General features: G+C 48.6%; 4 protein-coding genes across 4 annotated transcripts; 1 reads left to right on the forward strand and 3 right to left on the reverse strand.

The window, feature by feature from the left end:
• Positions 1–2,541: 2,541 nt before the first annotated feature.
• Positions 2,542–2,984, forward strand: CTHT_0069500 (uncharacterized protein; the record flags this gene model as incomplete). The annotated part of the gene is made up of 2 exons (XM_006697165.1): positions 2,542–2,876; positions 2,978–2,984. The coding sequence occupies 2 exons, from the start codon at positions 2,542–2,544 to the stop codon at positions 2,982–2,984; spliced, it is 342 nt and encodes a 113-aa protein (XP_006697228.1).
• Positions 2,985–4,860: 1,876 nt separating this feature from the next.
• CTHT_0069510 (uncharacterized protein) lies at positions 4,861–5,262 on the reverse strand (the record flags this gene model as incomplete). The annotated part of the gene is made up of 1 exon (XM_006697166.1): positions 4,861–5,262. The coding sequence occupies one exon, from the start codon at positions 5,260–5,262 to the stop codon at positions 4,861–4,863; it is 402 nt and encodes a 133-aa protein (XP_006697229.1).
• A 2,100-nt stretch (positions 5,263–7,362) lies between these two features.
• On the reverse strand, positions 7,363–7,683 carry CTHT_0069520 (uncharacterized protein; the record flags this gene model as incomplete). Its single annotated transcript, XM_006697167.1, has 1 exon — positions 7,363–7,683. The coding sequence occupies one exon, from the start codon at positions 7,681–7,683 to the stop codon at positions 7,363–7,365; it is 321 nt and encodes a 106-aa protein (XP_006697230.1).
• A 5,759-nt stretch (positions 7,684–13,442) lies between these two features.
• CTHT_0069530 (uncharacterized protein) lies at positions 13,443–14,018 on the reverse strand (the record flags this gene model as incomplete). The annotated part of the gene is made up of 1 exon (XM_006697168.1): positions 13,443–14,018. The coding sequence occupies one exon, from the start codon at positions 14,016–14,018 to the stop codon at positions 13,443–13,445; it is 576 nt and encodes a 191-aa protein (XP_006697231.1).
• Positions 14,019–14,377: the final 359 nt, after the last annotated feature.

Raw genomic sequence — 14,377 nt, forward strand, 5'->3', positions numbered from 1 at the left:
GATGCATTTGAAGATTATATTGCCAAGGATCACCAGCTAGAAGCGTTCCTTTCTCGTTTCTATCCCATGAATATGCTTTCGCCCTCGTACCCCTCCAACACTGGGGTAAGGAAGGCTAGTACCTGCACGTTCATCATCTCAACTTCCCGTGATGGGACGGATGCAGCATGATTTGGGAGTATGGCCAAGTTTACAGTTATAAATTTTACGTGCCTTGGTTGCAAGATACTTCTCTTTCTGCTTTCTTGATAAACAGGTCGATTATATTCGTGAAAAAGCACAAGTCATGGACTCCACGGTTACAGCTGGGTAAGCAGAAAGCCGATGCCACTCGCCAACAGGGGCAAATGTGAAGGTCGAGATGCCAGACAGGAAGGGACAAGATCGCAGTCGGGGAATTGAATCGGGGGATCGAAAGCCACGATCGTGATGTTAAGAATTGCAATATATATGCCGAGAAAGTCGACAAGAAACGGCAATGTTGAGGCTTTCGAACCGACTGTGGATAGACTATTGACCCCAAATCATAAGTCGCGGTCCCAGCGTCGAGAAATACGACCTCTACCTGGAAAAGCTTTATACAAACATCAAGAGATTGGATCTCAATGTCATGAATCGCGATCCAAATGTCGGCAAACGCCATCTTTAAGTCGGCTCAGTCCACATGACGTTTCAACCCAATTCTACAATCGTCCCCTTCCCGCCGGAGCCACTTTACTACCCTATTCCTTCTCATTACCGCGTTGAATGATCCTACCCCTTACCAACCAACCACTTCTCTCCTCGAACCATTACTTTGACGAACGGCTTTGTAGCTTCACCACCGCTAGTAAAGGGCCCAGCTCTAGCTCCAAGAGTGAGCCCCCTGTCCTTCCCCCCCCTGCTTCGTTCGCTTCTGCTTCGCCCCCCATCCCGCCGGTGCTTGTGCTAGTTAGCTCGGAAGCAGCGCTGACGGCTGCAGATTCGGCGAGCCATGGATCATCGACTTCTGTGCCGTCAGCCAAGGCACCATCCTCAAGTGTTCCCTGTTACCCTCCTTCAACAATGTCGTAAGTATCGACGACCTTCCAAATACATTCCTCGTCTTCTCCAATCGCAAACACATCCCTCACCCCCAAACTTATGCCAGTCTTAAGTAAGATAACCTCTCCTTCCGTAGTAAACCCTACAACCCTGACAATAGTCGTCACTCCTTCACCAGCACCAACACCAGCACCACTCTTTCCCAGCCCCAAACCAGATCCCTCTATTCCTCTTGAGAGCATCACAACCCCTTCTTGTCACTCGACTCATTAAGCCAAGGCACAGCCTAGCCTGCTATTACTGCCCCCATGTTTACCACAGTCACTCTCTTAGAAAATAAAGCCCCCGGCACCACTCCCTCAACAATTATCGGCCCCATCGCAGCAGGAGAGGGTCAGGAGGAGGCTGAAATGCGGATTTGAAAAAAGAATAAGAGAGAACAAGAGGGGAAAGAGCAAGAAGGGGAAGCTTTAAGCCGGGGGAAGGCGGGCTCACAGGTCAGATGCTGCTATGCAGGCTGATATGGACGAGGAGGGGATGCCTCTTCAAAAAGACTCTTTAAGAAGGGATGGCGAATTGAGGAACGCATTGGAACATTATAACCGTGGTGATCATTCTGCTCGGCCGGGGGGGGGGCCGCTATGTAAAGGGTAGCTATTGTGGTGGCAGGAATGATAAGGATGATGTCCATGAGCATGGACAAGGATATGGTAGTTCAGTGAGCTACAGAAATAGGACACATCCTCTGGAACTCGGGGGACCACCAACAAAGGATGAGTGGCATGGTCATCAATTAGTCATTAGAGCAGCATGAGTTACCTAGACCTTGATACAGAAACATGCAAGGTTTGTTAGTTTACGGCATTGAATCTGGGGTTCATCTGTTTGTCTGAGCTTGAGGCTGAAGGTCATCAAGTGACATAGTATCACTAATACATATAACATTCACCATCCCATGCAGACGCATGCTCCTGAGTCACCAGAATGTTTATTCACTGGAAATCACAACCCTCTTGGTACCATGGTAGCGCAGGGCCTGACCGAGCTCCCTTGATTATTCTGTCTGGTTGCCGGAGTGACGTTCAAAGAAGAGTAAGCCTTCAGTATTGTGTACGTGCAATTGTGCTACCTTTTTGGAGGATCCCTGCTTTTCGTGCTAGATATTTTGACCCTAGGCAATCCAAGTGTTGAGGAGACAGTCTCTTCACGGGCGCGGGTTTACGATTTTGTTGCTTACATGTGATGAGCAGTGCAACACGGTCATCAGAATTTGAAGATGGCCACGAGACTGACGAAGCTGCAGACAATTCTGCATCGAAACACTGAGCTTTTGTCAATTTGCGCCATACATGTGAAGGCATATGGCACTGACTTCTGGTTACACTTTGTTAAGGAAACTCACTTTCCCCTATTTAAGTCTCAAGATTCCGAGCTCCCACCTTTGTGCATGCTCCATTCTTCACGATCACCTCAAAACAGGCTTCTCGACACGCTAAAAAGCCCCCGGGTTAAACAAAAATGCCAATTGCCCCCAACTCCCTGGATGCCCCGATCCTTATGATAGTGATTCTCACCGTCATCTGTGTCGTCATTCTCTACGCCATGGGCATCTGGCTCCTGGTGCACCGCCTGCGGGGTACCGATCCAGAGCTGCCGCGCTTGCTCCTTCTTCGCCGCAGCAGCGACGAGGAGCAAGGCCAACTCTACGATTTTGGCGACCTCATCAGCATGATGCTCGCCCGCCATCGTGGGCGCCGGGAGAGGCAGTTTCAGGCCCAGCTGCGCGCCGCGGGTCGAAGGGTTGGAGAGTTTGGGCCGAACGAGACGACACCGCTTTTGTCTGATCAGCGGCGGTGAAGTCATTTTGTTTAGGAGGGAGGGTAGGTTTGGGAGAAAAGCTGTTAGGCGTGAGTGATCATCTGTCAGATGTTTTGCTAACTGACCCCAGGCACAGGCATTAGCTGAAGCAGAAGGGCTATCTCAGCGGGCAGTCTCCATGGACCCCTCTGCTGCCTTCTTGTGGTCTTCCTCTGTCGCCTCTTGCTGCGGCCTGCCCAGCAACGGGCGTCCAGCGAAGAAGCATGCCACCCCCTGCTGGAGACTAGCAGGCTTCAAGTGCGCAACAAGGGAGCTGTCTTTGTCTGATTTGGTCAACTTACGACGGATATACCAGTATGTGAGCCCTTAGTGTGTGTGACTTGGTAACTTTCCCATGTTTTTGGCCGCAACTTGCTGACTTCATGACTAACCGCTGCCAAACAAGAAACGGTCCGTCAACCCATAAACCTCTATCATGTGGAGGCCATGAGCAACATGTTTTTTTATTTATTTATCTTATTTTTTTTAGCCTGGATGCCAGTCAGAACATGGGCATTCGGAACGCTTCTTTGCATTTTACTGCTGGGGCCACGGAAGGGGGCATTTGACAGGTCTGGATGATATGGTTCTCGCAAGGATCACCAGATATAGTTCTGGTGTTCCTATATGGAGTACAAAATCTTTACCTGTTCATGACAACTGCCCCCTCGAAGCTCGAATGCCGTGTGATACAAGTAGATGAGGATCTCGTAGCTATTCTTTATTGTCTTCCTCTCTATGGCTTATCTACCATCTTATAGGTGAAAGCTGTCCAGTTATTGCCGAAAACACCATGAGACAGTTATATAGACAGCTGTTGTGCAGTTGCGATGGTACTTGACCCTGAACTCCTGCTTGATCCTGCACTGCATGAGCCTTTGCGTGGCACGACCAACAGAATATATCAAGCGGAAAAGAAGCAAGGGGTTCTGACGACGAGTTGTCAAACCTAAGAATCACGAATGAAAGATTGTCAAAGCTTAAGCGTCAACAGTGAAAGATCGTCAAAACTGAGAATATCCGACGAAAGACTGGGAGGTCTTTGGTAGAAAAGACGAGGAAGGATTCTGAGTATATAAGGCAAAAGGATTCCTCGCAGCAGGAAGGGGGGACGAAAAGAACCTCCAAGTCAGCAATACAAACAGCTGCTTAAACCAACTGGTAGCCGCAGTACTTCTGAATCTGCGCGAGAACTCCTGTCTCTCAGATCCATAAGCCTTGAACCAAGCTCGAACCCATCTCAGGAAGGCTAGTTGGATCATCACATTGAGCCATACCGATAATTTTTTATGTTACTAACGAAGATATGGTGCTTGTTCTAAGAAATGTTCGATAAGGTCTTTTGCCTTAAAAGTCTGTGGTGATTGCTGTCCCGCCGGCTGAGCCTCAAGAAGCATGAATCGAACATCGTGAAGATGGAAGAGCAATCCTGCACCTATTTCTTCTAAATTCATGAAAGAGACAACGGAAGGTTCGGTTGGCTTTTAGCGGCAAAGATCGAATGCCTGATAACTGCGTAAAATGATCGAACTGGACCAGAGAGCCACAGACCACCACGAAGACTCGCAGGCATTTTGAACCCTCGCAGAAGAGACCGCAATGCATGGTCGAGAGCAGAAAGGAAAGGACATAGAGAAAGAGTTGAGCGTATTTCCTTTCTAAGTTTTATCTTTAAGGCACAATTCAAGGCTGTAAGGTTAACTGTTAGGTAGGATGTCCCAGTGCAATGGGCGCATGGGCACAAGAGTTCTGTACAAGTGAACTGGCGATTTCCGCCAACCCAAGAGAGATGCACATGTGACGCAAGTTTCTCACAAACGATAACAGCAAACGCTTTTCTGCGACGACATTTCACTTCTCATCGCGTCATGAAAAGTCACCACCACCAATATATTGTCCTGACTCAAGCACTGTTTTACCCTCTCAATCCAATTTCCCCCATTAGCTGCCCATCATTCACCGCATGTAAACTCCTTTCCATCAGATAACACACTTAACGTGCTCAGCCCCCATCAGTTTCTCCTTTTCCTCTTGGCCCTGGTGGCCGGCGGCAGCGATGGGCTCCTCCTCCTCCAGCCACAGCCAGCCCTGCAGATGGGCTAGCCCCATCCGCAGGCGCACAACATTCACCCGGCCCATCAGCCAAAACGCCAGCAGATGGGTGCAAGTAATAACCCCGAGCAGTGAGGCGATCACATAGGCACCAAAAACCATAAGCCTGCAGCGGTCCTCAGGCCAGACCGGGATAAAGGGGTTATAAGGGCCGCCCTCGTAGTCAGCAGGGCTAGGCTTGGGCTCAGAAACAACATGGCCGGGAAAAGCAGGCATGAGAATTTCCCCTTGGGAGGGTTCGGTAATGACGAGCTCTGGGAGGGGAGACATGATTATTGTTTTGCCAGGTCTTTTTAGCAGGGATGGACAAATTCCTCTGAGCTTGGATGGCCAAAGGATGTTGTTAGTGGGTGTAACAGTGGATGGTAAGGGAAGGAGGAGAACCTACATTGATGAGGTGTGACCAAAGTTTGTCAAGCTTCAATGAAAGCTTGTCAAGGTATGACAAAAGAAGCAGACGGAAAGTTGTGTGAACGCTGGAAATCTTGTGGAACGTCTAAGTCCTCTGTTAGTGAATGTTTAGGTGTTCTGACGGGGCAAAGACTCACTCTCTCCTCACATATAGCTGTTTAGTTCTGCTCTACGGTATGCTTTTTGCTTGTTTGTGGTAGGAAAGAGAAAAATTTCGGAGCCGGCCCCAGCAATGAAGAATTTATAGTCCTGGCCCGGCCCCGGAGGAGGATCCGTCGTGGTACCGATTGTCGTCAATCGGCGCCAGCTGTGTCCCCGAAATGTGGGGCCGCAAGCCGGAAGATCGCCGGGGATGACAAGCAGGATCGGCGGGTGCACAAGCGGGTGGATGCGCTCACCGTTCAGACTGCGATTTGGTGGAAGAAGGGAGGATTGATGACCAAGTTCTCACTCCTTTACTGGTGCCTGTCAGAACAATGACGATGATTCACAATTCGGCACCTTCTTCATGGAAGCTTTCTCTCCCATGAAATGCATCTGGTGACTTTGATTGCAATACGTTCACCATTGGTCCCTCACCCGTATGCTTCTCTAGCCCTTTTTAGCCATGCGGAGTTTAGTGGTGGTTGTACGATGGTTATGGGCTCTAGTTTCTTTTTCATTTCTTTCCCTCTTTTTCCTCTCTTCTGATGTTTTGCTGAATGTCTTTCTATTTCCTTTAGTGGCCCTCCTTTTCAAGCTTGTTAACTTGTTTAGTATATCGTTCCAGAGACCTATAAGGTTTCTGACGTGGCTCTTTCAGAGACAAGAGGAAAACACTTATCTCTTCCTCCATCCATCAAACATCAATGTATTCAACTTTCCCCGCAAGCATCGATTATCAGTGATACGGCTAACCCCAAACACTCATGGGCAAGTTGATCATGGCATCCTCTTAATTTACAGGCACCATCTCCCTGAAAAGGTGGGCTTATTCGCACTCTTCTTGCTAAAAATAAAGGCACATTTTGCGGGTTAACCTGCACTCAGCAAATTTAGGGTGCTCTTTGGAGTGCTAGAGATAAGATACGTCGATGTAGGATGCTGTCTCACACCTCTAGTTTCATTTCCATCCTGCACAAAGTTTGGCGTTATCATAAACATATGCAGTCATGGGTAGCTCGGAATGCTACAGTTGTCGCCTACCCAAAGGTCCCACTGTGGTATGTAAGTATGTCTCTTGATAGCTCTGGCAAAGTAACAAGGGTCCAAAATATCTAAAGACCCCATCGGGTTTATCGTTCTATTTGTTGATATCCAACAACAGGAAATAAACACAAAGATACCCTTCTTGAACTTCTCTCAAAGCCATGCTGACATGAGGCTCACCACTCCAGCTCCATCATGGACCGGATCCATTCCACAGCAAAATTGTTCCGATCAAAAGGAGGGCTGCGTGCGTAATCAAGTCCGGTGGTACACTGTGAGAGTAGAAAGAGCTGTTGCCTTAACTGCTGTGCAAGGGAAAGAAGTGTGTGGTTACGCCCTTCGAGGGCGCACGAGCCGGAGAAGTAAGAACGCTAACTCACCATATTCCTCCACTCCTGCAGATTCCCGGGCTCAATCAGCTCGATAGCTTGAGTTACCGAATAACACATCTGGCAGAACATTAGACGGCCGTCGGGCTAATGATCCAGCATTGTGAACTGGCTCTTTCAGTACTTGTAGAGGACTGTGGTAGTATTTTCCTGCTTCCCGATGATTTTCTCAAGCACAGTGAAGTAGCAGTTGCAATGGGCCTGCAGCTGATCGCGTACCAGCACAGTATTTTTTCGCACCAACGCATCCATGCCACGGCCGTTATCCTTCCACCATTGGGATACATGCTGGAGATACCTTGGGAACAGCCTTAACCAGCCGTAATTGGCAATGGTCTTGGGAATGTATCTGAGGGTGCAGCTAGAGAAGTTGTCTCAAGAACTATTCCATCCACGGAACCATAGCGCATTCTGGAGCTTTGACCTCGGGGTTGAACTGGGCTTTGTGTTTTGCTCTCTGTTTGGCGGCTGGTATCTTCAAGTTCTGGATGGTGTTAGTCAGGGTCGTGATGATGAAGTCCGGATCGGTCTGAAACTCGACGAGTTGACGTTCGGCATCGTCCATGTGGTCGGCGCTGTTCGCACAGATGACAGCAAGATTCACTAAGAGAAAGAGCCGGAGTTTCATGCACCGGATGAGGAAAGGGACGAGGCTGATCATGACTTGCTCAATGTCGTTGGAGGCCCAGTGGTACTCCTTCATAGCTTCTGACTCCAAAGGCGGGCTCGTCCAGGATGCCGTACACCTTCTGATTACGATGAAATCTGCTGACGAGACTTGGTTGAGACATCCTCGTATATTCGCCCGCACAAACCTCGATGATCTCCAAAAGCGCGTGCAGTTTGCCCTTGTATTCGCTCAGCTTAGTATCGTTCAGGTATTCAATGATGTCCGACTTCATGAGAGTAAGCCTATCCGGCCCCCTCAGGGTGCGATAGTGAGTAGATCAGCTCAACACAGAAACGATACAAGAGTGCCGGTGGCAAAGATGGCCGGTCCAACCCCGAGGATGATCAAGCCAACGGCACCTGCTGCCCAAAACGCGGCCTATGTGATCTCCTCCGGGATCAGATTGGGCTTCTTGATTTCATTAATGGAAGGGGAAGTAGAAAATGTCCCTCAAGTTGCTGTTGGGCAACGAATCTGTCGTAGAGGCCATGATCGTCACACTTGAGAAAGAAGTTGTCCTCTTTGAAGTTTCTGTTGCCCATTAATGGAGTCCGAGTACAAAGAGGCTTCCTAGGCACTGATTTATGAAAGAGGTGTTTATTGACAAGATGTTGCTGTAGACAGAGCGTGTGCGTTTGTCTGGTCGGGGTGAGGTCGAGCATCCCCATAGTTATCAGGCGTCTGGCAGAATGCTGACTTTCAATAAGCTCGCTCAGTATCCAGGATTGACGGTTACAACTTACGAAAATCGCTAGAGAATCATTGGTCGGAGGTTTAATTACTGCGCCTGCTTGGAAACGGCCACGATGCAAGGCACATATAGTGCCCTCATTCCGCAACTGACCGCGCGCTGGAACCCATTCGCCAGATATCTGGTTGGTACTCTTTTGCGAACTCAGCCAAGACATGCCCTGTGGTATTTGTACGGGCCCACGCTCCTCAGCTACCATATCTCTTTGCAGTAGACTGTTGACTACACCGGAGAATTCGCGCTGTTGATCACAGGCATTGCTTGGTTACTTGCCCTTAAGCAGGCTTCTGGCTCTACCTCGTGAGATAACCTACGACTTCGTTCGACTGACTAGATTGTTGCCCAATCTTGACGATGTGGAGCCATCTTCTGCAGTGATTCTTGTCCCGCTTCGTCAATCCTACTGTTTACTATTAGTACGTTGAAGCGACAGACTCGACTGGACTGACGAGCGGGAAGGGCAATAAGAGCTAATGAGAATGGGAACCTCAGCTTTTGCAATCCTGTAACGCTATGGAGTGCCACGAGCAAGGTCGCAAAATTGATACGTATTTGCCCCTCGTCCGGTGGCAGAAACAGGTCGGAAGAGCGACGGTGATATGTTGTGTGGAATGGCTGAGCTGAGGAGGGCTGATGGCCTTACTGAGCGATGTTATGTCACACGTACTTGTACCTTACCTTGAAGAAAAAGTGAGTGCAAGGTCGCTTAAAGTAAAGTGGGAGTGAAAGTGATGATGGAGAGGGAGATGTATCTTTCCGATCAGCTGGTTTATACTATGGTACACTTCGTCCGGGCTGCTGCACCGCATCGTCTCCTCGTCAACAGCGCATTAAGTAGCTAACATATCCCGAGACAAAAATCTTACGTAGTTGTGGTTCGCCCCCGCGTGCCAGAGCCCAGCTCTGGAGAGAAAGAGAAGGAGTGAGAGGTGGTTTATAGTTTTTTTCTTAGTTAGCTTAGTTATTGCTTGCTTCTCGGCGGCCCCGTGTGCCCTCGTTGCTATGTAGTAACTACAGAGCATAATAGTTAGAGTATGAAAGCGTTCGTTGATCTTTTCTCTATGAATTGAGGCCAATATGTAACACCACTATATTTAAACGCAGTGAACTAACAGAGTGTTTATTGGACGCTTTGTGATTCAAAACAAGTGTATGAAACCAACATCACGAAGATAATACTTCAAAACCATTTTGTATCGGATAACATAGAATTTAGCTTACTGATACTATCTGAAAAGTTATATCATGATTGCTATGATATTGGGTCAGTAATCGTAATGCCGGCTTAGTCCCCGGCACTCCGGCTCCGGCGTCAAGTCGGAGTCCGGTGCACGCTCATTGCGGGGTCGGACTGACCCCGACTCAGCCGAGCTCTGCGTACACACACTCCCAGCTCCTATTGCACTCCTCGCGGTACAGTCAACTCTGCACATAACGATCAGCTGGTTCACAGTAATTTGATCGTTATACCCAGATCATCTATGAGGCCAGAGCCCTCCTTATCACCATTTCTGGTAAGAGGCATAGACTCAGGGGTCTTGAGAGCGGCTGCTGCTGCCTACTAGTGATGAAACCATGAGACCGATCTTGGGATTATTGTCTAATCTGGCTTAGTCTTTATTTGGCTACGATTATTGGCATACATTGGTCAGCGCAAAGCTAACGATAATTGTAGCATTTGGAACTTTCCGGGTTTTTTTTGAATAAATAACGATTGGAAACCGATCAACAACTGATATGGAGTTGCATTCGATTTTTCACTCGGTTAAGCGTTTCTGAGTTAAAATCTCCGCTGAAGGAGCTTTATAACAGGGGATTTGGTTCCTTGTCGTACTACGCTTCCGTGTTCTGGAGCCCCCATGCGCGACAGAGTGACAAGGATAATGTCAACGTTCTTGACCTGCTGGAATACCTCGGACAGTCATCCAACCAAAAGCTGGCGGCACTTATCCATTAACTTGGCAAGAACCCTGACCCAGCTTGATATCAACTGTGAACCTAACATAATGGCTGAGATAACGAAAATGAACAGCCTTTATTGGGCTTCGAACAGCTGTCCATCGAATGCTGCAGAGGAACGATGTAAAGTGTCTATCTCAAGCTCGAGCGTTTGGGACTACCCCTATCTTGCTTGCAGCGGAACGCAAGTTCTCTGACATTGTCATCCAGCTTTCTGAGTTCGGTCGGACAACCATTAAGGATCATAACCACTTCCTCGAGAGTATAAGCGGTAGCTTTGAGCCATCATATGGATCTTCAGCGCAGGATGGCACAACGTTACTGCACCCTGCTTCAAAGCATGATCTGTATGACCTTGTGGAGACTTTAACAACCAAAGTCGGATGTGGTCCGAATATGAAGGGTGCGAATGGAAACGCTCCGATGCATATTGCTTGCGCAGCAGCCATTTGCAAAGTAGCGAAGACTCTGTTGCAACTGCACGAAGTTCAAATCCATTCCGCAACCGAGGATGGATTTACTCCACTCCATAGTGCTGCACGGTCGAGCGATGCAAATGTGCTTGAGTTGCTTCTCAGGTACCCCTTCGTTGACTTAAAATGCAAAGCAAATAAAGGACAAACATTACTTCACGCTGCTGCTTCCGGTTATCATGCTGGGCTGACTATCAAGTTCCTCTGCTGTCATGGGCTGGAAGGTAATGTCAATTCCTCCATGGAAGGAGGCATAACACCCCTCCATGTGGCAGCAAAATATTCACGCCCTGATACGTCAAGATTCTTCTCAACTTTTGTGCGGACATTAGCCGCTGCGATGAACAAGGGAACACAGCTCTACATTATGCTGTCCAAAATCGCGTGTGGGATGACGTTGTAAACACCTTGATTGCAACCAGGGCAGACATTAAGAGCAAAACAACGCTGGTCGGACACCTCGTCAGGTAGCCAAAAAAAAAAAAAAAAGAACTACTAGTCTCGGTAATTAGAACGCTTCTTCGCCGTGGGGCAGATCGTGACAACATGTATTTTGGATGTGGGTTACAACCTACATCGTTTAGTGCTCTTTTGTTGACTTGTATATGACCCTCTTTGCTTCCACCTTTCCATGTATCAAGGACATAGCGAATTAGCAGGAGCTTTTCCAACTCTTTTGATTTTCAAAGCCTACCTGTATGAATCTCATGTGTCGCTCGCTTAAAGCCCCTTTTTACCCAGACATGCATGACCAAAGTAAGCAATCATACAGAGGATCTGCATTTAGATATTTGTTCATCACTATTGCACTAGGGAAGAGCAGGCGATGGGGCAGTGAAGTCACTCAGTATCATGGGCAATTGTAGATACCATTCAATGCTTATAAGCTCTACAGATATCACATCATCCATAACTACTTCACAACTATGTCTAAGCAATGATGTGCAGGTAATCTGTCCCTCTCAGATTGTGTAAAGCAGTAAGAGAACCTTCATCAATAACAACCCATATATTTCCGTAACTAGCTAACCGTATGCTGCCAGCAGGACTATAGAAAATTCCAATCATCAAAAAGCTCATTCTGCTCGATAATGGAGAGAAGAGACTGTAAAGAATCGTCTGCGCAAGTGTTTGTAGGTTGACTCACTCCGTTCATAGCGCGACGCATATAGTATAATGAGAGGAGTCTCCAGATTGGCATCCATCACCGACGCATCTAGACCTTCTGAGATGGATTCGAGACGTGCCAGGTCGCTGGATCTGAGAGACTGGAGTTCTCACACAGTCAGAATGATCCATTGTGACTACCAGTTGAACAGACAACTGTTCGTATTGCTGACTGGAGAGCCATCTCTGGCCCGATGGCCCCGCATGGAATCTATATACATCTCGACAATTCTTCAGGCTGACTATAGACATTACAGGATATACTCCGCCCCCAACAACCCCCCACGCATTGGGGAGTAGTTCCTCAACGCCTCTTGGCGTTGATCCTCAACACCCAAGGATGTTGACCCTCAACAGCTTGTGCTATTGAGCAGGAAGGAACAAGGGAAGCCACAAGGGTATATGAGATAATTTCTATGATTGTGGAGTTGTCCTAGTCTGTCATAATTGTACTTGGTCTTACACCATAGCGTCAATGGGTCAATCCCTGCATTACATCAAAGCACTCCTAATCCTTCCCTTTCTTTCGCGCACCTGGTACCCAGCAGCACGGAGGAATCTGTTTTCGGGCTTCAACGCTTATCGAACTAGGTTCCTTGCTCCTACCTACCATATGAAGAACCGGACAAGTACAAAGGGTCACCCATGGGATCACAAGTCATGTCGCAAACATACACACACACACACACACACACACACACACACACACACACACACACATATACAAATGAAAGCCAGATGGAACCCAAATTGGACTCAAGTCCAGAAGTACAAGCCACGCACGTAAGGTAGCTTTGCCTCCTTTCAATCATACCATTTCATTAGTATAACTTCAGTTCAACACACTGGTAATGCCGCTTCTATCAACTGCGGCATCGACCCAATTGTGGTTGTTTGGTTGTTACATTGTACCTCGTGATGCGGTAACCATACGGCCATATCTTCACGGCCTGATTCCCTCATGAGGTTCTGCAATTATTACGTTGTATCTATGTCTCATAATTCCTGCCTTTCCTGTCCTGGTGTACCTAACAAGCTCCCATTCCCGTTTGTGCGAAAACACACACAGAAAGTGATTCGCCCTGAGATCATGTTCCACCAAAAAAAAAAACGCCAGTGCAATGCCGCCCAAGATGTAAAAAGTACTCCCGAGAACCCATAACGCCAGAGTAGTGAAAAGCAAAAGCAAGAAAGGTACTGATCAAGATTACGCCGCCGACAAGAATGCTGCTATAAAGAGAGCGTCCGTGTATTGGGGGGGTGGGGGGGGTATCATGTCTGCTGCCATGTCTCCAGAGCCGTAAGATGAACAGAGTGCTGAAGGCTATTTGTCTTCGCATCGTCATCATATCGTACATGGTCGAGTGTCGATTCGCATGACGTAAAACCCGAAGAGATCATGCCCCTAGCGTCATACGCCCGTAGAAAAAAGCTGACGAAATTCACCTCTGGTTCTGGGTCGAGCTCTTCCAAATTCCCGCGCCAAGAGGCTTACTGACGCCAAAGCCGACACCAACCGCCAATCCAACGATCAGCAGCAAGATCAGAATCTTGACCACCACCCTCGTGCGCTTGCTCATGTTAGCCATACAATTGCATGTGTGGCGCTTCTTCTTCGCCGCCTTGGCCTTGCGCTTCCAGTGGTCCTGTCCCGGCCAAACCTGGCAGTCGGAGCCGCCCGTGGTACACTCGATCGCGCCACACGACTTGCGCCAGGTGCCGACGTTGGAAATGCCGCTTGTGCGGGGCTTGTCGTAGGTGACGGCACCGGCTGCTGCTGCCTCAATGTCCGTTTCGAAGGGGTTGCCGTGAGCACGCGGCGTGACGACAGTTGAGACGTCTGAGGGACGTGGGATGCCACCGGCTTCTTTGTCCTCGAATGTCGGGAAGGGCTCGGTTGTGGAGGCGGCGATGGTGTCTTGGGAGGACTTCTCTTCGAGACGCGGGCTCTTAGCCGTGGCGCTCGACGTGGGAGCCTCCAGCCGGGTGTCGGCCTGCTGGGGTGTGTTGGAGGTCATTTTTTTGGTGAAGGGGGGGGGGATGTAGGTGTTGTAATTGTTTCCTTGAAGTGCAATAAATCGGTTCAACGGGTAATTATATGGCCGACAATAGTCGATGATTTCGCGATATCTGTCGACTTGCTGCTATGATGCAAATGACGTCGAAAGATCAGACCTCAGGTCTAAGCCTTGTCGTAGATCTCGAAATTCGAAAGGGAGTCGGTTGTTGCGAGAGGGGGAAGGAGTGTCAGCTGGGGAGGATGACTGATTGGAAGTACCGACCAGAACTGGTGACGGAAACAGGATTCTGCACAGGTAGTTTTATGTGGCACAGGCGGGCTACGCAATCTGTTTGAGCGACTTTTGAATGGACAAGC

This window comes from Thermochaetoides thermophila (genome assembly GCF_000221225.1).
Source record: "Thermochaetoides thermophila DSM 1495 unplaced genomic scaffold scf7180000011822, whole genome shotgun sequence".
Classification (NCBI taxonomy): domain Eukaryota; kingdom Fungi; phylum Ascomycota; class Sordariomycetes; order Sordariales; family Chaetomiaceae; genus Thermochaetoides; species Thermochaetoides thermophila.